Genomic DNA, 25,379 nt, shown 5'->3' with positions numbered 1-25,379 from the left:
TATTTATTTCATCTGTACATTGCATCCCAACGACTTATTTATTTCATCTGTACATTGCATCCCAACGACTTATTTATTTCATCTGTACATTGCATCCCAACGACTTATTTATTTCATCTGTACATTGCATCCCAACGACTTATTTATTTCATCTGTACATTGCATCCCAACGACTTATTTATTTCATCTGTACATTGCATCCCAACGACTTATTTATTTCATCTGTACATTGCATCCCAACGACTTATTTATTTCATCTGTACATTGCATCCCAACGACTTATTTATTTCATCTGTACATTGCATCCCAACGACTTATTTATTTCATCTGTACATTGCATCCCAACGACTTATTTATTTCATCTGTACATTGCATCCCAACGACTTATTTATTTCATCTGTACATTGCATCCCAACGACTTATTTATTTCATCTGTACATTGCATCCCAACGACTTATTTATTTCATCTGTACATTGCATCCCAACGACTTATTTATTTCATCTGTACATTGCATCCCAACGACTTATTTATTTCCTCTGTACATTGCATCCCAACGACTTATTTATTTCCTCTGTACATTGCATCCCAACGACTTATTTATTTCCTCTGTACATTGCATCCCAACGACTTATTTATTTCCTCTGTACATTGCATCCCAACGACTTATTTATTTCATCTGTACATTGCATCCCAATGACTTATTTATTTTATAATTGGAAATCTGTACTTTTTGACCCCCTTCTCCCATTTTGCCCACCCCCCACCTCTTGCTTCTGGCAACCAATCTGTTCTCTGTATCGATGAGTTTATTTTATTTTTTTTTTTAGATTTCATTGATAAGTGAGATCATATGGTATTTGTCTTTCTCTGACTTACTGTACTTAGCACGATGACTTCAAGGTCCATCCATGTTGTTGCAAATGGCAAGATTTAATTCTTTTTTTATGGCTGAATAATATTGCATTTTATATTTATACCACATTTTATTTACCAATCATCCATTGATGGACACTTAGGTCGTTTCCATATCTTGGCTATTGTAAATAATGCTGCAATGAATATGGTGGTGCATATATCGTTTTGAATTAGAGGTTTTGCTTTCTTCAGATAAATACGCAAAAGTGGAATTGCTGGATTATATGATAGCTCTGTTTTTAATTTTTTGAGGGACTTCCATACTGTTTTCCATAGTGGTTCAATTTACATTCCCACCACTCAGTCTTTGTCTTAATGTCTCTGTGATATCTGCCTCTGCCAGATAGGTCCTTCTCTCCTTGTTTCCCCAAGTCCACTGCTTTTCTTCTACCAGTGTGGTTGCTCCTTTATAGTGTCTTTTTCAGATTTCTCTTCCTTCATCCATTTCTCAGATGTGAATCCCTGGGATTCTCCCCTTAACCCTCTTTTATTCCCATCACATTCTATATACATGATATCATCCACAAACAGGGCTTTCAGTAACCATTAATACACTGATGACGGCTAAATCTAAATCCTTTTCCTGCTGAGCTTCAGACCCATAGAAACAACTGACCCTGTAGAAAGAAAGACCCCAAAGATACCTCTAAATCAACATGCCCCAAAATGAATTCATCATTTTAGAAAAGCAGAAAACCTATACCAGGAAATTTCCTTAACATTTATCTTGATGGCCACGCCTCAAACTTCTATTACTTTCCTGCTCTCTTATCCTTCTTGCCGTATCTGTGATGATGTTCTATTAATATTACTCTTTTTTTTACATCTTTATTGGAGTATAATTGCTTTACAATGGTGGGTTAGTTTCTGCTGTATAACAAAGTGAATCAGCTATACATATACATATATTCCCATATCTCTTCCCTCTTGCATCTCCCTCCCTCCCACCCTCCCTATCCCACCGCTCTAGGTGGTCACAAAGCACCGAGGGGATCTCCCTGTGCTATGTGGCTGCTTCCCACTAGCTATCTATTTTACATTTGGTAGTGTATATATGTCCATGCCACTCTCTCATTTTGTCACAGCTTACCCTTCCCACCCTGCCCCCCATATCCTCAAGTCCATTCTCTAGTAGCTCTGTGTCTTTATTCCTCTCTTACCCCTAGGTTCTTCATGACATTTTTTTTCTTAAATTCCATATATATGTGTTAGCATACGGTATTTGTCTTTCTCTTTCTGACTTACTTCACTCTGTATGACAGACTCTAGGTCCATCCACCTCATTACACATAGCTCAATTTCATTTCCTTTTATGGCTGAGTAATATTCCATTGTATATATGTGCCACATCTTCTTTATCCATTCATCCGATGATGGACACTTAGGTTGTTTCCAGCTCCGGGCTATTGTAAATAGAGCTGCAATGAACATTTTGGTACACAACTCTTTTTGAATTATGGTTTTCTCAGGGTATATGCCTAGTAGTGGGATTGTTGGGTCATATGGTAGTTCTATTTGTAGATTTTTAAGGAACCTCCATACTGTTCTCCATAGTGCCTGTACCAATTCACATTCCCACCAGCAGTGCAAGAGTGTTCCTTTTTCCCAACACCCTCTCCAGCATTTATTGTTTCTAGATTTTTTGATGATGGCCATTCTGACCTGTGTGAGATGATATCTCATTGTAGTTTTGATTTGCATTTCTCTAATGATTAATGATGTTGAGCATTCTTTCACGTGTTTGTTGGCAGTCTGTATATCTTCTTTGGAGAAATGTCTATTTAAGTCTTCTGCCCATTTTTGGATTGGGTTGTTTGTTTTTTGTTATTGAGCTGCATGAGCTGCTTATACATTTTGGAGATTAATCCTTTGTCAGTTGCTTCATTTGCAAATATTTTCTCCCATTCTGAGGGTTGTCTTTTCGTCTTGTTTATGGTTTCCTTTGCTGTGCAAAAGCTTTTAAGTTTCATTAGACCCCATTTTTTTATTTTTGTTTTTATTTCCATTTCTCTAGGAGGTGGGTCCAAAAGGATCTTGCTGTGATTTATGTCATAGAGTGTTCTGCCTATGTTTTCCTCTAAGAGTTTGATAGTGCCTGGCCTTACATTTAGGTCTTTAATCCACTTTGAGCTTATTTTTGTGTATTGTGTTAGGGAGTGATCTAATCTCATACTTTTACATGTATCTGTCCAGTTTTCCCAGCACCACTTATTGAAGAGGCTGTCCTTTCTCCACTGTACATTCCCGCCTCCTTTATCAAAGATAAGGTGACTATATGTCCGTGGGTTTATCTCTGGGCTTTCTATCCTGTTCCATTGATCTATCTTTCTGTTTTTGTGCCAGTACCATACTGTCTTGATTACTGTAGCTTTGTAGTATAGTCTGAAGTCAGGGAGTCTGATTCCTCCAGCTCCGTTTTTCATTCTCAAGATTGCTTTTGCTATTCGGGGTCTTTTGTGTTTCCATACAAATTGTGAAATTTTTTGTTCTAGTTCTGTGAAAAATGCGAGTGGTAGTTTGATAGGGATTGCATTGAATCTGTAGATTGCTTTGGGTAGTAGAGTCATTTTCACAATGTTGATTCTTCCAATCCAAGAACATGGTATATCTCTCCATCTATTTGTATCATCTTTAATTTTTTTCATCAGTGTCTTATAATTTTCTGCATACAGGTCTTTTCTCTCCTTAGGTAGGTTTATTCCTAGATATTTTATTCTTTTTGTTGCAAAGGTAAATGGGAGTGTTTTCTTGATTTCACTTTCAGATTTTTCATCATTAGTATATAGGAATGCCAGAGATTTCTGTGCATTAATTTTGTATCCTGATACTTTACCACATTCATTGATTAGCTCTAGTAGTTTTCTGGTCGCATCTTTAGGATTCTCTATGTATAGTATCATGTCATCTGCAAACAGTGACAGCTTTACTTCTTCTTTTCCGATTTGGATTCCTTTTATTTCCTTTTCTTCTCTGATTGCTGTGGCTAAAACTTCTAAAACTGTGTTGAATAAGAGTGGTGAGAGTGGGCAACCTTGTCTTCTTCCTGATCTTCGTGGAAATGGTTTCAGTTTTTCACCATTGAGGACGATGTTGGCTGTGAGTTTTTCATATATGGCCTTTATTATGTTGAGGAAACTTCCCTGTATGCCTACTTTCTCCAAGGTCTTTATCATAAATGGGTGTTGAATTTTGTCGGAAGCTTTCTCTGCATCTATTGAGATGATCATATGGTTTTTCTCCTTCAATTTGTTAATATGGTGTATCACGTTGATTGATTTGCGTATATTGAAGAATCCTTGCATTCTTGGAATAAACCCCACTTGATCATGGTGTATGATCCTTTTATTGTGCTGTTGGATTCTGTTTGCTAGTATTTTGTTGAGGATTTTTGCATCTATGTTCATCAGTGATATTGGCCTGTAGTTTTCTTTCTTTGTGACATCCTTGTCTGGTTTTGGTATCAGGGTGATGGTGGCCTCGTAGAATGAATTTGGGAGTGTTCCTCCCTCTGCTATATCTTGGAGGAGTTTGAGAAGGATAGGTGTTAGCTCTTCTTTAAATGTTTGATAGAATTTGCCTGTGAAGCCATCTGATCCTGGGCTTTTGTTTGTTGGAAGATTTTTCATCACAGTTTCAATTTCAGTGCTTGTGATTGGTCTGTTCATATTTTCTATTTCTTTCTGATTCAGTCTTGGCAGGTTGTGCATTTCTAAGAATTTGTCCATTTCTTCCAGGTTGTCCATTTTATTGGCATAGAGTTGCTTGTAGTAATCTCTCATGATCTTTTTTATTTCTGCAGTGTCAGTTGTTACTTCTCCTTTTCATTTCTAATTCTATTGATTTGAGTCTTGTCCCTTTTTTTCTTGATGAATCTGGCTAATGGTTTAACAATTTTGTTTATCTTCTCAAAGAACCAGCTTTTAGTTTTATTGATCTTTGCTATCGTTTCCTTCATTTCTTTTTCATTTATTTCTGATCTGATTTTTATGATTTCTTTCCTTCTGCTTACTTTGGGGTTTTTTTGTTTGTTTGTTTTTCTTTCTCTAATTGCTTTAGGTGCACGGTTAGGTTGTTTATTCGAGATGTTTCTTGCTTCTTAAGTTAGAATTGTATTGCTATAAACTTCCCTCTTAGAACTATTTTTGCTGCATCCCATAGGTTTTGGGTCGTCTTGTCTCCATTGTCATTTGTTTCTAGGTATTTTTGTATTTCCTCTTTGATTTCTTCAGTGATCACTTCGTTATTAAGTAGTGTATTTTTTAGCCTCCATGTGTTTGTATAATATTACTCTTTAGTATCTTCTGTATATATTGCCTTCTCTCCATCCCTATTGCTGCTGTCTTCATTAGGCTCTCTTCACCTCTGTGTCACAGTGTAACATTGTCTTAACTGGTTTCTCCGGTCTTGCTCCCTCCTAACCATTCAACATTTTGCTTCCAGAGCAATCTTTGTACAAGGATATGTCCTTCAAAGTCTGACCATTTATTTCTAGAGAAAACACCAATGTCACAACATGGAAACAAGTTTCTACATAATCTATCAGCCTCTTTAATTTTTTTTTCCTACTTCCTATCTTTGCTTAAATTGCAACCACAAGAATTTCTCACAAGACTTGTGATAATTCATGTCATTGCATGCTTCACCCATTGCCTACGCATACACTCTTCCTTCTTCTTGTTCCACAACACTTGAAATTTTCAGACTTTTTAATACTTAATATCTTGGGTACAAAATATCTCATTGTTATTTTAATTTGATTTTCCCTGTTTATCGTGCAGTTGAGTAAGCTACTTATTGGCTACCCAGTTTTCTTTTGAAAATTGTCTTTCATATAATTTATTCCATTTCTATAGGGTTGTTTTACATTTTTATGATGGATTTATAGTATAGTATTTAAATATATACAGAAATTTTTGAAAGAACTGTGTGGTAATACGTGGGTATTATCCATATTAAGTTGCTATGTTGGTAATAACTTGCTATGACAGCAAGAGAAAAATAACATACAGTTCTTATGAATTGTAGAATCACAGTGCTAAAAATTTTGCCTGCAGTTTTGGTCCCAATGCCCTCACCAGAGATTTATTCCAGAGTTTTCTGTTTTCTATTTTTATGTTGATAAACCAGCTACCAATCTTTTTGTTGTTCCTTTGAAGGTAAGTGTCCTTTTTCTCTGGCTGACTAAGATTTTCCTTACTTCTCCTGTTTTAGAAGTTTTTCTACTTCGTACCTAGGGGTTTTTTCCCCCTATGTTTTCTCTTGCTGGGAGTTGGTAGTGTTGCTTGTTCCTGTGGCTTGATGTCTTTCATTTTTGGGAAAATTCTCTGCCAGTATTTCCACCGATACTCTTCTACCTCAGTCCTTCTCTCTTCTCCTTAGTGACTTCAATTACAAGCATTTAGATTTTTAAAAATCTTGCCCTAATTTTTCCTTATGCTTGTTTTTTCTAATCTCTTTGCTCTCTATAATTCAGCCTGGATGTTTTCTTCTGAGAATGTTGTGGTTCAATAATTCTCTCTTCTGTTGCATCACATATATTGTTAAACTCATCTACTTTTGAAATAGTAATTTCTGTTACTGAGGTTTTTTCCCTAGAATTTCCTACTGATTCTTTTATTTTTAGTTTCCAGTTCTATGCTAAAAATTTTTCTTGTCATTTAATTCCTTGACTATTTTAGTCAAGGTTATTTAAAAATCCCTGTCAGAAAACCCTAATATCTGGATCACCTAGGCCTGTTTTTATTGTCCATTTTTAATCTTAGTTTTGGGTCAACTTTTATTGTTTGTATGCCTTGTTATTTTTGACTTATTGCCTAGTATGATAGATTAAACATTGCAGAGGTAATTTAAAGTTATGTATAATGTTTTCTTGATCCAGAGAGGATTTACTTTAACTACTGGCAGCCATCTACATTGGGGGGAAACCACTTCATTCCAATCAGGGTGAAATAATTTGCCACCAAGCTTTGGCCCCAATTAGGCTGGTTTATTTTGAAGATAGCCTTAATACTGTGTGTACCTTTGAGGTTACAACTGAAAGCCTGGGGTGTTTGTCAGTGACCCTCCTTCTTGACAGGCCCTGAATCAAGCCAATTTTTATTCACCCAGTCCTGTGAGACTGCCAAAATCTCTGAATAACTTCTCAGCCTCTTAGCTGCTGCTTTCAAATTGACAACTGTTTTGCGGAGAAAAGTGGCTCCAAATGTCAGGCTATCACTCTGAGTTTCCTCTCCTAGAAGAGGACTTGTGAGATTATAAGATGTAAAATCTATGAAATCTTTATGTATGTATTTATTTATTTATTTGGTTGTGCTGGATCTTAGTTGTGGCAAGCAGGCTCCTTAGTTGTGGTTTATGGGCTCCTTAGTGGCAGCTCACTGGCTCCTTAGTTGTAGCACATGGCTCCTTAGATGTGGCATGAGAACTCTTAGTTGCAGCATGCATGTGGGATCTAGTTCCCTGGCCAGGGATTGAACCGAGGCCCCCTGCATTGGGAGTGTGGAGTCTTAACCACTGTGCCACCAGGTAAGTCCCAATCTATGAAACCTTGATATACACTACCAACCTGCCTTCAGTGGTCTCACTTTATACCCATACTACATTGTATGAGGTTGCCTGTTTTGTAGAGAGGTTCACTTTTGAGCAATGTATATACCTGTTCCTTTCTTTTACATTACTGTTATGGTTCTTACTAAATTGTAGATATAACATTTTTACTCTTATTTGATAGCCGTAGAATTTCTCTATGTCATCCTCATTCTAGTGTTACTGAATTCTCTGTGGGATGTTTTTATTTTTTGACTGAATTCCTTTTAGTTTTTGAGAATTGCTTTTTCTGCCTGGGAAGATGAGCAGTAGTTTGAGTTTTTCTTTTAACCAGATAAGACCCTAGAATAGCTCAGTTATCTCTTTGTTATCATATATGTAATTGGATATGTACAGTTGCTTTTCAAAAACATTTCATTATTCAAGTGAAACGTTTATTCATTGACGTTAAATTTTTATTTTATGCACATAGGTAGAATAAATTAGCTTGTCTGAAAGAAAAAAATACCATTGTTCATATCAGGGCTAGCCACTTCATTTGCCTTCCTTTTGATATAAGGCCAAAAGTTACAGGAAAATACTTCACATAATACATGGAAATTCACTGAGCCAGGGCTGTTAATCTGCTATCACACAGCCTTCTGTAGTTATCTTTTTTCTTACCTGTAAGCCTCCCCATTTTTCTTTAGTAGGAAAATGACTTGAAACCTCTAAGTTGTGACTGGCTGAGAGTGTAGAGTGATGTACCAATCATTCTGTCAGTAGCCTTTGCATGGTCTTGATTTATAGAGATTGAAAAGACAAATGGCTATCACTTTTTAAAAAAAATGACAGTTTTTTGTTATTTAAGCTCTAATTTCTCTAGTTGTTGGAGTCTACTTGATAGCTCCATGCTACTTTACTTATCTGCCTTTAGATTTTTGCTACTCTAAAGTTTACTAAATTTATCTTTAGCATTTCAGTTCTTCCAATATGCATCTACCTCACATTATCTATGAAAATTGGCACCTGTGTTTATAGTTGCCGTTAACAGAAAGAAAGACAAAGACCACATGATCACACTTTTTAATCAGATTCAGAAAAAGTATTTGACAAAATTCAACATCTTTTCACTATAAAAACTCTCAAAAAATAGGTAAAGAAGGAACATACCTCAGCACAATAACGGACATATATGAAAAGCCCACAGCTAACACAATCAATGAGGAAAAACTTCCTCTAAGATCCACAACAAGGCAAGGATGCCTATTCTCACCACTGCTATTCATCTTAGTACTGGAAGTCCTACCCAGAGCAATCAGGAAAGAAAAAGAAATAGAAGTGTCAAATCAGAAGAGAAAAAGTGAATTATGTCTGTTTGCATATGATGTGATCATATAAGTAAAAAACCCTAAGAACACCACAAAACAAATTCAGTAAATTGTAGGATGCGAAAATCAACATACAAAAATCAGTGGCATTTCTGTATACTAACAATGAATGAACCAAAAGGGAAATTAAGAAAACGATCCCATTTACATTAGCAACAAAAGAACAAAATACTTAGGCAATAACTTAACCAAAAAATGAAAGATTTGTACAATGAAAACTACAAAACACTGGTGAAGGAAATTTAAAAAGACACAAATAAATGGAAAGACATTCCATGTTCATGGATTGGAAGAAGTAATGTTGTCAAAATGTTCATACCAGTCAAAGTGATTTAGAGATTCAATGCAATCCCTATCAAAATCCTAATGGCATTTTTAAACAGAAGCTGTAAAAAAAAATCCTAAAATTTATGTGAAACTACAAAAGACCCCAAATAGCCAAAGCATTCTTGAGCAAGAACAAAGCTGGAAGTATGACACTTCCTGACTTCAAATTATATTGTAAAGCTAAAGTAACTAAAACAGTGTGGTACCAGCATAAAAAAAGACATATAGACCAATGGAACAGAATAGAGAACCCAGAAACAAACCCACACATTTATGGTCTACTGCTCTTCAACTGGAGTGCCAAGAGCACACGATGCGGAAAGGATAGTCTCTTTAATAAATGCTGGAAAAGTGGATATCCACATGCAAAAAATGAAATTGGACCTCTATCACACACCATACACAAAAATCAACTCAAAGTGGGTTAAAGACTTAAAGGTAAGACTCAAAATCATAAAATTCCTATAAGAAAATATAGGGGAACACCTTCTTGACATTGGTCTTGACAATAATTTCTTAGCTAACACACCAAAAGCACAGGTGAGAAAAGCAAATATAGAAAAAATGGGATTACCTTAATTTAAAAAGCTCCTGCACAGCAAAGGAAACAATCAACAAAATGAAAAGGCAACCTACAAAATGGGAAAAAAATATTTGAAAATCATATATTTGATAAGGGGTTAATATCTAAAATATATAAGGAACTCACACAACTCAATAGCAAAAAATCAAATAATGCAATTAAAAAATGGGAAAGGACCTGAATAGACATTTTTCCAAAGAAGATATGTGAATGGCCAACAGGTACATAAAAAGGGGCTTAACATCACTAATCACAGGGAAATGCAAATCAAAACCACAATGAGATATCACCTCACACCTGTAAGAATAGCTGTTATCAAAGAGACAACAATAAGTATTGGTGAAGATGTAGAGAAAAGGGAACCCTGTGCACTGTTGGTGGGAATGTAAATTGATGCAGTGCTATGGAAAACAGTGTGGAGGCTCTTCAAAAAATTAAAAATAAAACTACCATATGATCCAGCAATCCCACTTCCAGGTACTTGAAGGAAATAAAATTACCATTTGTTGAGTTATCTGCACCATCATGTTCATTGCAGCATTATTCACAATAGCCAAGATACAGAAACAAAGTGTCCATTGACAGATGAATAGATAAAGTGAATGTGGTATTTATTTTATAAGTACAGTTGATTACTGAACAGGGCAGGGGTTGGGGTGCCGACCACCCACACAGTGGGAAATCAGCATATAACTTTATAGTCGGCCCTCCATATCCATGATTCCACATCCACAGATTCAGCCAAACACAGATCATGTAGTACTGGAGTATTAATTGAAAAAAATCCACCTATAAGTGAATCCACCTATAAGTGAATTCCACATATAAGTGAGACCATACAGTATTTGTCTTTCTCTGTCTGATTTATTTCACTTAGCATAATGTGCTCAACATCCATCCATGTTGTCATAAATGGCAGGTCGTCCTTCATTTTATGTCTGAATAATACTCCATTACATATATGTGTGTGTGTGTGTGTGTGTGTGTATATATATATATATATATATATACATATATATATATACATATATATACAGCTGACTCTTGAACAACACATGTTTGAACTGCATGGAAATAAGGAAATAAGAATATACAATGGAGAAATGACCATCTCTTCAACAAGTGGTGTTGGGAAAGCTGGACAGCTAAAGCTGGATGTAAATCAATGAAATTAGAACATTTCCTCATACCATATGCAAAAGTAAAGTCAAAATTGTTTAAAGACCTAAATGTAAGACTTGACACCATATAACTCCTAGAAGAGAGCATAGGCAGAACATAATTTAACATAGGTTGTAGCAATATTTTCTTAGATCAGTCGCCCAAGGCAAAAGAAATATAAGCAAAAGTAAACAAATGGGACATAACCAAACTTAAAAGCTTTTGCACAGCAAAGCTTTTTGCACATCAACAAAATGAAAAGACAACCTATGGAATGGGGAAAACAATTGCAAATGATGCAACCAACAGGGGGTTAATATCCAAAATGTATAAGCAGCTCATACAACTCAATAGTGAAGAAACAAAAAACCACATCCAAAAATGGGCGAAGACCTAAACAGACATTTTCCCAAAGAAGACACATGAAAAGATGCTCAACATCGCTAATTATTAGAGAAATGCAAGTCAAAACCACAATGGGGAATCACCTCACACCTGTCAGAATGGCTATCTTTAAAAAGTCTACAAATAATAAATGATAGAGAGGGTGTGGAGAAAATAAAATCCTCCTACTGTTGGTGGGAATGTAAATTGGTGCAGCCACTATGGAAGACAGTACAGAGGTTCCTTCAAAACTAAAAATAGAGCTACCATATGATCCAGCAATCCCACTCCTGGGCATATATCCAGACAAAACTATAATTCAAAGAGAAACATGCACCCCAATGTTCATAGCAGCACTATTTACAATAGCCAAGACATGGAAACAACCTAAATGTCCATTGACAGATGAATGGATATAGAAGATGTGGGGTATCTATCTATCTATCTATACATCAGCCATAAAAAAAGAATGAAATAATGCCATATGTAGCAACATGGATGGACCGAGAGATTATCATACTAAGTGAAGTCAGAAAGAGAAAGACAAATACCATATGGTATCACTTATATGTGGAATCTAAAGTATGACACAAATGAACATATCTATTAAACATAAACAAACTCACAAACATAGAGAACAGACTTTTGGTTGCCAAGGGGGAGGAGGGATGGGGGAGGGAAGGATTGGGAGTTTGGGGTAAGCAGACGCAAACTAGTATACATAGGATGGATAAACAACAAGGTTGTACTGTATAGCACAGGGAACTATATTCATTATCCCCTGATAAACCATAATGGAAAGAATATGAAAAAGAATGTATATATATGTATAACTGAGTCACTTTGCAGTATACCTGAAACTAACACGACATTGCAAATCAACTATACTTCAATAAAATGTTCTTTAAATGTGTGTTTATTACTAAAAATTCACAATTTAATCTGTTGTTTGTGCAACAAGAAAAGCAGGGTTAAGTAAATGCATAGATGAGTCAGCTTTTATTTTAGTTCTAATATCAACTTTCTTCCTGATAATTTTTTTTCTACAGATACTAATAACCATAAAAATGGATCAGTAAGTTATAAGTCCACCTTTTTCCTTCTGTCTTGAACTCAAGAGAGATAAAAAAGGATTCTAAATCCATCTCAATGATTTGCCAATAATGAAAATTTTCTTGAATAATTGAGTTAACTTTATTGGTAAGACGTATGTAGTGCTGTTTTCTCTGGCATCTTTGAAGAATTAACTTTCCTTGTCTGGTTCCCTAGAAAGTTATATTGATTCCTTTTAACTGCCCAGAATATGAAACAGTTATATTTTAATGGATTGCTTAGGCTCTTAGATGAGATCATGGATCTAACAACAGTTTAGAACTTTATTTCCTACTAATTTATTACTCCTACCCCAATAGAAGATATTAAATAATTCAAATAGAGTATTTACCTGGATCTAGATTGGCCCACTTCTTCAAGAATCATAGAAAAGTGCTTCCAAGTTTTCTTGGTGTGGAATGAGTGCATGACAAGTTTCTTTGAATCACCAAACAAAGATAGGAAATAATCCTCCCCTTCCCCAGTCACAGCTGGCTGAGAAGCAAGCACCGGCATAGTGTGTTTCTTTGGAATTTTGAAGTTGTTGAGTCCTTTCAAAGAAACCAAAGAAGGAAACAATAGAGAAAGAAGTAAATAAAAGATTAAAAGAAACCAAAGCTACTATCTTTATTCTTTGCTTCTACAAAATGATATTCTTTATACATTTTACTGTCACAGTCAAACTAAGTGAGGATAGTTAGAAGCTTTAAACCAGTCTATAAAATAACCAGTAAGTGATTAGTTTTAGTGGCACTCAATTCCTAGAAATTATTGCAGTTATCTTAAAATATCAATTGTATCATCAGCATAATTACAATTTAACTGATTAAGTTGTACTACAAGCATCATAAGTTTTTGAGTAGGTAAAACATTTGAGTCTCAAATTTGGTACATTATATGTAAGTACAACTTTATTCTATTTTGTATTAGCTTTTCTCCCCAAATTGCTACTCATAAATTAAAGTCTCAAATGAGTCCTTTCCTACCAATGGTTTGTATTTTGCCAGATAAAGACTTAAATTTCCTCTAATTAACTAAAATACTTTATTAAAAAGATAAAGTAATGTTTAATCAGATTCTAGTAACCTCTTACTCTTAAAATTCTCAGTAGTAAGATTCAAATACAAAATAAGTTTCAAGATTTTGCATAGAAAGAATCATGCTGGATAAATCTAATTATGTATCTGCAAAGAGAGAGTAACACTACAGACAGGAATCATGATGAAATAGATAGAGCAATGTTTCTTGGATTTAGACACATCTGTACTCCAGCTCTGTCACTTACTAAGCCAAATGATTTAAACCTTCCAATTCTCAGTTTTCCTGAAAATAAAATAAGGATAATACTACTTTGTGTGAGGCGATGTGAGGATTGAAGATAGTATAGGTAAGTGTCTAGAACAGTATCTGGCATTTAGCAGGTACTCAATAAATGAGAGCTATTATTGTAGCACAGGGACTTTGGTCAATGTGACCCTGAATCCAAAGTCATCAAAGGATTAAGACAATCTAGAGTGTGCTTTATCTTCTTGTGTCTTTAACAAAGCCAAAGCAATGTGAAAGATGGAAAAAAATATACACATAGTTCCTAAAGAGGATTCCTCAGAGTATTTTGTTTAGAAGAAATATTTGGAATTAAATTAGTTCATTCCCATTCAAGTGAGTATTTGCTTAATCTTTAAATTCCTTTGGGGAAAGAGAATGTATAGCATCCTTAATAGCTCATCCTGAGGGATGAAAATCTTTGTATTCTAAAAGAAAAGAAGACACATTGATTTTAGTTCCAGTTATTATCTCATCTAGAAATGAAATGAACCAAATGCAATAAGTCTTGGTAGACTCAGCCATCTATCTACAGAGTCAGAACCTACAGTAACTGAAGAAGACTTCATCCCAGCACAACTCTCATCTTGCAAGGCGAAACCAGTATATTTGTTACCCCCTCCCCCCAATACTAGGAGCTTTCACAGTTCAACTCAAATATAGAACATATACCATGATGATACAGTGCCAAAGGATGAGAAATATTACCTCCTTAGATATAAAATGTGTATTTTCACTTTTAAGCATATAGATTTTGGTCATTGCTAAAGGTCATTGTGAATTTAGGAGGCTTCTTCAAAAAATGTATCTTAGGCATACAACAATGAAGCACAGGGAGTATGACAATAATGGCAGTAGATCAAAGTCCTATATAACACTGTGAAAAGGCTTAGGAAAATACCAGGAACAAAATGAAATGTAGATAGGAAGGAGCAAGGCTGTAAATGTCCACAGAATGGTAGAGGAAAATGAAGACATCAGGTAGTCATGGGTGTATTCGTGTTAACAATTTTGAAACTTGTTAGTTGACTGGTAATACAGACCCCAAGTCTAGCCTATTCTATGAGAAGGTACTTACAGATACATTCGGATTCACAACTAATTTTATTGAGCACACTTACTATGTGCTAGGTGATTTTCATAAATATCTCATTTAATTCTTAGGATAGCCCTGTGAAGTTGATTTTTTTTTTTTTTTTTTTTTTTGTGGTACGCGGGCCTATCACTGTTGTGGCCTCTCCCATTGCGGAGCACAGGCTCCGGAAGCGCAGGCTCAGTGGCCATGGCTCACGGGCCCAGCCGCTCCGCGGCATGTGGGATCTTCCCGACGGGGGCACGAGCCCGTGTCCCCTGCATCGGCAGGCGGACTCTCAACCACTGCGCCACCAGGGAAGCCCTGAAGTTGATATTTTAATCCTCATTTTATAGGTGTGGAAAATGGGACTCAGAGATACTAAGTACCTTACTTAATGTCCCATGTTATTGGGACTACAAAGGTGGTTTGAACCTAGGTCCTCTGTTTCCAAGGGCAGTGGTCTTTTTAGTAAACGTTGATAACATACTCTCAGAGTTCCTTAAACATGGTGAGGAACATACACCTCATAGTGTGAGCACTGCTAAGTGCATTGTTGGCAACTGTCAAAACTTTACTGCTGCTTTCATTTTCCTCTTCTCCAAATTCTTTATTGTTTTTTCCCTTTTCTCTCCACCATTTTATTACCTACTTTATCTTTCTTCTTTCTCCTATCTACCCGTCTTTCCTTACTTAAGCCATAGTCTCCTATAGCATAACATACATAAGACATTGTTAATCTTTCTGATAGCATTCAGAGGAAGGGCAGTTAATGCTATACATTACAATTTTTAATCATTTAGCAATTCTAGAGCATCTAAGTGGTCAACCCATGAATCATTATGATAACTCAAGATATTTTAATCATAGAGATGATGTACTTGGCCACCTATGTTTATGTGACTTGAATATGACTCCAGTGCTAGAATCAATGGTGGGCAGAGTCAAGTTATTCTGCATATGACATTAAGAAATTAGTATTATTGGAGACAAATAATAAAACATCATTCTGGCTTCTAGGCACATAAAGACTCTGTTGAACTATATGCTTTAAAAGTACTCTAAAAAACTTGGTACATGTTTTGCTTACCTAAGCTGTCTTCTGATTGGGAATGGCTCACTAGAGCAGGTTTAAGAGGCTTTGGTCCAACTGTTGATAATGTTACTCCACTAACCTGAGGGCTGGACAGATAGTAACTGAGAGGTATTTCATTGGATAATGACCATGAACATGGCAGTGTAGTGGTATCTGAATCCGTTGACGTTGGAAAAAAATGTACTGAAGATTGCTGTGTCTTTGAGAGATCGTCACGTGTGTCTTCAATTCTGTGTACAAAAATTAGTATAATAAACAAAGTGAGAAAGTCAAAATGATAGACTGTGAGCACAAGAAGCATTAATTATCATTATTACTCAGGGTTTTGCTTTTCAAAGATATTATGCATCTAACACAAGTGCAAGAACATCTTATACTTTTAGTTTTGACAATCTAAATAAAACACTTTAGTGTCAAGTCAGGCTTTTCTCTCTTCTATTTAAAAATCAATAAACTCCTACTTCAGATAGTTTTGCAAAAGTGTAAATGCTGAAAGAAGAAAATAAAAATTACTATATTCCACCAACTAAAAATTTTTACCATTTCCTGCCATGCTTTTTATTTTTTATTAAAATTTTTTTATTGAAATATAGTTGATTTACAATTTTATATTAATTTCAGGTATACAACATAGTGAGTCAATATTTTTTCCTTCCAGGCCTTTTAATGCAATTTTTTTTTTTTTTTGCGGTACGCAGGCCTCTCACTGTTGTGACCTCTCCCGTTGCGGAGCATAGGCTCTGCACGCGCAGGCTCAGCAGCAATGGCTCACCGGCCTAGCTGCTCCGCGGCATGTGGGATCTTCCCAGACCAGGGCATGAACCCGTGTCCTCTGCATCGGCAGGCGGACGCTCAACCACTGCGCCACCAGGGAAGCCCTAATGCATTTTTTTCCACTCAAAATTGAGACTCTATAAACCATTTATATCCCACTTTTATCACTTATTATATTTTCCCTTTCCATTAACATGAAAAACATGATTATCATTTCTGTTTAATATGTAATGGTTTACTATACTTTTTCCTTTAATTTCTCCTTTTGCTTACCTAATTTTACTGTATTTATAAAGATTCTAGAGTTAATGTGTGCTTTCAAATGCACTTTACAAATTAATAACTATAAATACAGCTCACATGTGTATGTTTGTGTGTATCTGTGTATGTATATGTGTGAATGCTGAAGGGACTAGCACAAAAGAGGGAGAAGAAAGACTTACTTTCCAAGTATTATTTTTGGAAGTAAATCCTACTATATGAATAAAGATTTTCCTTTCTTTCTTTTTCATAAATGTAAAAGTATAGTGTGCAAGCATTTAAACAAAATCCCTAAACTACAGTACACTTATTTTACAAGTAAAACAATATTCTCATGGAGCAGCTCATGAAAAGGCTTATGACAACTGCATTTTATGAGTCACATTGAGGCTCTTCTCAGTAACTTCAAAGCAATCCATGTGTGTGTGAATGTGTGTGTGTTTAATGCTTGAATTGTGAACAAAGTCCTGGGGTCCAACCCTTTAGCTCTCTGAAAAACCAGACACTTGGCCAGCCCAAGCCCTCCCTTCCTGGGGGCCAAAAGTCTATCCATTATAAGTCAGGAACTAAGTGTTTTGCCTCCAAGCACTGTCTCTATTTTGATCTCCTTGTTTTCCAGAGTTCCTATAATGTTATTTTAGCCAGTCTTCTGTTCTTTGTTTTTGTTTTTCCAAATCTCTCCATAACGGAACAAGGGCCTGAAGCTTCCTAATCTGCCATCTTGCTGATGTTACTCTCAATCTCTTTGTTTACCAAGAGGTATTCACAATCGTTTTGTTCTATAATTTGTAAGCTCCTTCATCAGAAATATTATATCTGGAGAGCTCTGTATTCAAAATCAGTATTCTCTAAGTGTGCCTCTCACAAGGCACAGATATCTCAGACAATTTTTAAAAATAATTAAATGGCATTGGCTTTGGAAACTGCATTATTATTAGCCCAATACTTATCAAGCTTGAGCACGTGCCATTCTACTGACTACCCAACCACTCATCTTTGTCAAAAATCTCTAACCCATGAAGATATGCTCTTGAGTATGACTGTGGTGGTAACGAAAAGGAGACTACAGAGGTCTATTGTCAAATGACAAATATTTCATCTCTGTCTAAACTGAGACAGATCATATGACATAATTTTTCCCTGACACTGTCTAGAATAAGCAGGAAAAAGACCTTTCTCTTTCAAAGTTCCTTACATCTGGGTTTCATTACAGACAACTGGCTACATCTTTTCAGCATGTTCATTTTATAAGCTCTGAATTTTTTTCTTCCACTGGTAAAGCAATAGCATTTCCAAATAAATTTAATTCCACAAAAGATTCCCAATAAGCCTTTGCAAATGTTGTGATCAAAGAACTTCAGTTTAGGGCCACAGGGGATTCTTGTTTTTGTAGTTGAATAAGAAATTTCTAATGGCAGCACACACTGTTGGAAGAGCTGAAACATTTCAGGAAGAAATGAGCATGATGTAGCCCATTGTCTGAGCCCTGCACTCACTCACCTATTAGACTCCTTTTGGAAGATGAGAGATTTTCTTCCTTGTTCTTAGTGAGGTTTCCCTTTCCCATGTGGAATTTTCCAAGCCCTTACTTGGTATTTTGCTCCCTCTGTAATTGATTAGCACTAAACCAGAGGCAGTTATAAAAGTTCAATTCCAGCATTTAAATGTTATTTCAATGCTGCGTTGGTAATACTGACAACAGTTATTTCTCAGATGACCTCTAAGAACAAATATTTAAAAAATAGACTTGAGGGAGATTGGTTCAAGATGGCAGAGTAGAAGGACGTGCGCTCACTCCCTCTTGCGAGAGCACTGGAATCATAACTAACTGCTGAAAAATCATCAACAGGAAGACACTGGAACTCAACAAAAAAGATACTCCACATCCAAAGACAAAGGAGAAGCCTCAATGAGACAGTAGGAGGGGTGCAATCACAATAAAATCAAAATCCATAACCACTGGGTGGGTGACTCACAAACAGCAAAACAATTACACCACAGGAGTCCATCCACTGGAGTGAAGGTTCTGAGCACCAAGTCAGGCTTCCCAACCTCGGGGTCTGGCAATAGGAGGAGGAATTCCCAGAGAATCAGACATTGAAAGCTAGTGGGATTTGATTGCAGGACTTGGACAGGACTAGGGGAAACAGAGACTCCACTCTTGGAGGGTACATACAGAGTAGTGTGCACATCAGGAACCAGGGAAAAGGAGAATTGACCCCAGAGGAGACTGAAGCAAACCAACCTGCTAGTGTTGGAGGGTGTCCTGCAGAGGCGGGGGTTGGCTGTGGCTCACCACGGGGACAAGGACATTGGCAGCAGAATTCTGGGAAGTACTCCTTGGCATGAGCCCTCCCAGAGTCTGCCATTAGTCCCACTAAAGAGCCTGTAGACTCCAGTGCTGGGTCGCCTCAGGCCAAACAACCAACAGGGAGGGAACCAACAACCCCACCCATCAGCAGACAAGGGAATTAAAATTTTACTGAGCTCTGCCCACCAGAGTAACACCCAGCTCTACCCACCACCAGTCCCTCCCATCAGGAAACTTCCACAAGCCTCTTAGATAGCCTCATCCACCAGAGGGAAGACAGCAAAAGCAAGAAGAACTACAATTCCGCAGCTTGTAGAACAAAAACCACATTCACAGAAAGATAGACAAGATGAAAAGGCAGAGGGCTATGTACCAGATGAAGGAACAAGATAAAACTCCAGAAAAACAGCTAAATGAAGTGGAGATAGGCAACTTCCCAGAAAAACAATTCAGAATAATGATAGTGAAGAAGATCCAGGACCTCATAAAATAATGGAGGCAAAGATCAAGAAGATGCAAGAAATGTTTAACAAAGACCTAGAAGAATTAAAGAACAAACACCTAGAAGAATTAAAGAACAAACAGAGATGAACAATATAATAACTGAAATGAAAAAATACACTAGAAGTAATCAATAGCAGAATAACTGAGGCAGAAAAACGGATAAGTGACCTGGAAGACAGAATGGTGGAATTCACTGCTGAGGAATAGAATAAAGAAAAAAGAAGGAAAAGAAATGAAGATAGCCAAAGAGACCTCTGTGACAACATTAAATGCACCAACATTCACATTATAGGGGTCCCAGAAACAGAAGAGAGAGAGAAAGGAGCCAAGAAAATACTTGAAGGGATTATAGTGGAAAACTTCACTAACATGGGAAAAGAAATAACCACCAAAGTCCAGGAAGCACAGAGAGTCCGAGGCAGGATAAAGCCAAGGAGAAACATGCTGAGACACATAGTAATCAAATTGACAACAATTAAAGACAAAGAAAAATTATTAAAAGCAACAAGGGAAAAATGACAAATAACATACAAGGGAACTCCCATAAGGTTAATAGCTGATTTCTCAGCAGAAACTCTGCAAGCCAGAAGGGAGTGGCACTATATATTTAAGGTGATAAAAGGGAAGAACTTACAACCAAGATTACTACACCTGGTGAGGATCTCAATTCAGACTCGATGGAGAAATCAAAAGCTTTACAGACAAGCAAAAGCTAAGAGAATTCAGCACCACCAAACCAGCTCTACAACAAATGCCAAAGGAACTTCTCTAAGTGGGAAACACAAGAGAAGAAAAGGACCTACAAAAACAAAAACAAAACAATTAAGAAAATGGTAATAGGAACATACATATCGATAATTACCTTAAATAATGAATGGATTAAATGTTCCAACCAAAAGACACAGGCTTGCTGAATGGATATAAAACCAAGACCCATCTATATGCTGTCTACAAGAGACCCACTTCAGACCTAGGGACACATACAGACTGAAATTGAGGGGATGGAAAAAGATATTCCACACAAATGGAAATCAAAAGAAAGCTGGAATAGCAATACTCATATCAGATAAAATAGACTTTAAAATAAAGAATGTTACAAGAGACAAGGAAGGACACAACATAATGATCAAGGGATCAATACAAGAAGTAGATATAAAAATTATAAATATATATGCACCCAACATAGGAGCACCCTAATACATAAGACACACTCTAACAGCTATAAAAGAAGAAATCGACAAAAACACAATAATACTGGGGGACTTTAACACCTCATTACACCAGTGGACAGATCATCCAAAGAGAAAATTAATAAGGAAACACAAGCTGTAAATGACACAATAAACCAGATAGGTTTAATTGATAGTTATAGGATATTCTATCCAAAAACAGCAGATGACACTTTCTTCTCAAGTGCACATGGAACATTCTCCAGTATAAATCACATCTTGGGTCACAAATCAAGCCTCGGTAAATTTAAGAAAATTGAAATCATATCAAGCATTATTTCCTACCACAACACTATGAGATTAGAAATCAATTACAGGGGAAAAAATGTAAAAAACACAAACACATGGAGGCTAAACAATACATTACTAAGTAACCAAGAGATCACTGAAGAAATCAAAGAGGAAATCAAAAAATACCTAGAGACAAATGACAATGAAAACACAATGATCCAAAACCTATGGGATGCAGCAAAAGCAGTTCTAAGAGAGAAGTTTATAGCAATACAATCCTACCTCAAGAAACAAGAAGCATCTCAAATAAACAATCTGAACTTACACCTAAAGGAACTAGAGAAAGAAAAACAAACAAAACTCAAAGTTAGTAGAATGAAAGAAATCATAAAGATCAGAGCAGAAATAAGTGAAATAGAAACAAAGAAAACAATAGCAAAGATCAATAAAACTAGAAGCTGGTTCTCTGAGAAGATAAACAAAATTGATAAAACTTTAGCCAGACTCATGAAGAAAAAGAGGGAGAGGACGGAAACCAATAAAATTAGAAATGAAAAAGAAGTTACAACAGACACCACTGAAATACAAAATATCATAAGAGACTATGACAAGCAACTCTATGCCAGTAAAATGGAGAACCTGGAAGAAATGGACAAATTCTTAGACAGGTATAACTTTCCAAGACTGAACCAGGAAGAAATAGAAAATATGAACAGACAAATCACAAGTAATGAAATTGAAACTGTGATTAAAAATCTTCCAACAAACCAAAGTCCAGGACCAGGTGGCTTCACAGGTGAATTCTATCAGACATTTAGAGAAGAGCTAACACCAATGCTTCTCAAACTCTTCCAAAATTTGCAGAAGAAGGAACACTCCCAAACTCATTCTACAAGGCCACCATCACTCTGATACTGAAACCAGGTAAATATACTACAAAAAAAAGAAAACTACAGACCAATATCACTGATGAATATAGATGCAAAAATCCTGAGCAAAATAGTAGCAAACAGAGTCCAATGACACATTAACAGGACCATACACCATGGTCAAGTGGGATTTATCCCAAGGAGGCAAGGATCCTTCAATATACTCAAATGAATCAATGTGATACACCATATTAACAAACTGAAGAATAAAAACCATAGGATCATCTCAATAGATGCAGAAAAAGCTTTTGACAAAATTCAACACCCATTTATGATAAAAACTCTCCAGGAAGTTTGCACAGAGGGAACCTACCTCAACATAATAAAGGCCATTTATTACAAACCCACAGCAAACATCATTCTCAATGGTGAAAAACTGAAAGCATTTTCTCTAAGATCAGGAACAACACAAGGACTTCCACTCTTGCCACTATTATTCAACATAGTTTTGGAAGTCCTAGCCATGGAAATCAGAGAGGAAAAGGAAATAATAAGAATACAAACTGGAAAAGAAGAAATAAAACTGTCACTGTTTGCAGATGATATGATACTATATACAGAGATTCCTAAAGATGCTACCAGAAAACTACTAGAGCTAATCAATGAATTTGGTAAAGTTGCAGGATACAAAATTAATGCACAGAAATCTCTTGCCTTCCTATACACTAACAATCAAAGATCAGAGAGAGAAATTAAGGAAACAATCCCATTCACTATTGCTACAAAAAGTATAAAATACCTAGGAATAAACCTACCTAAGGCGGTAAAAGACCTGTTCTCAGAAAATTATAAGACACTGATGAAAAAACCAAAGATTACACAAACAAATGGAGATATACCATGTTCTTGGATTGGAAGAATCAATATTGTGAAAATGGCTATACTACCCAAAACAATCTACAGATTCAATGCAATCCCTATCAAATTACCACTGGCATTTTTTACAGAACTAGAACAAAACATCTAGACACAAAAGACCCCATATAGCTAAAGCAATCTTGAGAAAAAAAAAATGGAGCTGGAAGTATCAGTCTCCCTGACTTCAGACTATACTACAAAGCTACAGTAATCAAGACAATATGGTACTGGCAGAAAAACAGAAATAGAGATCAATAGAACAGGATAGAAATCCCAGAGATAAACCCACACACCTGTGGTCAACTAATCTATGACAAAGAGGCAGGGATATACAATGGAGAATAGATGGTCTCTTCAATAAGTGGTGCTGGAAAAACTGGACCACTACATGTAAAAGAATACAGATATAACACTCCCTAACACCATACACAAAATAAACTCCAAATGGATTAAAGACCTAAATGTAAGATCAGACACTATAAAACTCTTAGAGGACAACATCGGAAGAACACTCTTTGACATAAATCATAGCAAGATCTTTTTTGACCCACCTCCTAGAGTAATGGAAATAAAAACAAAAATAAACAAATGGGACCTAATGAAACTTAAAAGCTTTTGGACAGCAAAGGAAACTATAAACAAGACGAAAAGCCTACCCTCAGAGTGGGAGAAAATATTTGCAAACGTATCAACAGACAGAGGATTAATCTCCAAAATATATAAACAGCTCATGGAGCCCGATATTAAAAAAAACAAACAACCCAGTCAAAAAATGGACAGAAGGCCTAAATAGTCATTTCTCCAAAGAAGACATACAGATGGCCAATAGGCACATGAAAAGCTGCTCAACATCACTAATTATTAGAGAAATGCAAATCAGAGCTACAATGAGGTATCACCTCACGCCGGTTAGAATGGGTATCACCAGAAAATTTACAAACCATAAATGCTGGAGAGGGTGTGGAGAAAAGGGAACCCTCTTGCACTGTTGGTGGGAATGTAAACTGATACAGCCACTATGGAGAACAGCATGGAAGTTCCTTAGAAAATTAAAAATATAATTACCATACGATCCAGCAATCCCACTACTGGGCATATACCCAGAGAAAACCATAATTCAAAAAGATATATTCACCCCAATGTTCAATGCACCACTATTTACAATAGTTAGGTCATGGAAACAACCTAAATGCCCATCGACAGACGAATGGATAAAGAAGATGTGGTACATATATACAATAGAATATTACTCAGCCATAAAAAGGAATGAAATTCAGTCATTTGTAGACACGTGGTTGGACCTAGAGACTGTCATATAGAGTGAAGTAAGTCAGAAAGAGAAAAACAAATATCATATATTAACACATATATGTGGAATCTAGAAAAATCATACAGATGAACTGGTTTGCAAGGCAGAAATAGAAACACAGATGTAGAGAACAAATGCATGGACACCCAGGGGGGAAAGCGGGAGGTGGGGGATTGTGGTGGTGGTGGGATGAATTGGGAGATTGGGATTGACATATATAAACTAATATGTGTAAAACAGATAACTAATAAAAACACTTAAAAAAATAGACTTGTACTGATCAGTAAACACAGGGCATCTAGATCTAAACTAACATTAGCCTTAAACTGTGTATATTCAATATTAGTGATCATTTTCTAGAAAACATTGGAAAACCAATGCTAATGCTTTATTTGATAGAATGATTTACATTAGTAGTAAAAAGAGAGTTGTAGCTTTTATTTAACATCCTCACAGACATTTCCCAAACCAAAATTCTCTAGCAGTTCTCTGTCCCTGGGTTAATAAATTAGTTTTAAAGAAACTGTCTGCCAATTACCTTAAAGAAACAATTAACATGCTAGATATGAGCTTTGGAATCTCAACCAGGTCTGATAGGATGGAGATCTGTCTAGGTGAATTTTTACATTACTCAAAGACTAAACCTTATAAAACAGTGGTTGGGGAAATTGTATGTTATCATTAATTAATTTTAGGAAATTTGTAGACTCGGTTCTAGTTCTAACTTTTTATAAGCTGTTTTGAAACAAAGAGGTCAAATACTCTATCCTCAACTTCTAAAACTCATTTGTGCCTTTCTTACTGAGCTTGATTTTCCATTTTATCTTCCTGCTCATGGACTTCACTCTGCAGGACCGCCGAAATTTCCTGAGTGGCTTGTGTGTCTTTCATCGTGGCTGGAAGAGAAGTCTCTTTTCTTTTCTGGGAAAACAAATCAAGACATTAGTCAGTGAATAGAGCTGAGCTTCAAGGCAGATTTTCTTTTTTGAGTGACCTCACTTGTTAATCTAACTACCTTAAAGCACCTGCCAGACTTCATGATTTCTTAACCAAGCTGGGGCCACAACCAGGATTCTAATATGAATATGTAAGCACTGATATAG

The 25,379-nt window shown here is 36.1% G+C and overlaps 1 protein-coding gene across 1 annotated transcript in view; it reads right to left on the bottom strand.

Annotated features, from left to right (window-relative positions):
• Positions 1 to 25,167, bottom strand: part of LMNTD1 (lamin tail domain containing 1) — a gene marked incomplete at both ends in the record, with an annotated part of 47,241 nt that extends 22,074 nt beyond the window's left edge. The window contains 3 exon segments of the mRNA XM_079715200.1: positions 12,732 to 12,930; positions 15,865 to 16,100; positions 25,079 to 25,167. Of these exon segments, the coding sequence (XP_079571326.1) occupies positions 12,732 to 12,930; positions 15,865 to 16,100; positions 25,079 to 25,167 (524 nt within the window).
• Positions 25,168 to 25,379: the final 212 nt, after the last annotated feature.

Source organism: Hyperoodon ampullatus (genome assembly GCF_949752795.1).
Source record: "Hyperoodon ampullatus genome assembly, chromosome: 11".
NCBI lineage: Eukaryota > Metazoa > Chordata > Mammalia > Artiodactyla > Ziphiidae > Hyperoodon > Hyperoodon ampullatus.
Note: the sequence above shows the minus strand (reverse complement) of the source record. Positions and strands in the feature narration are given on the sequence as shown.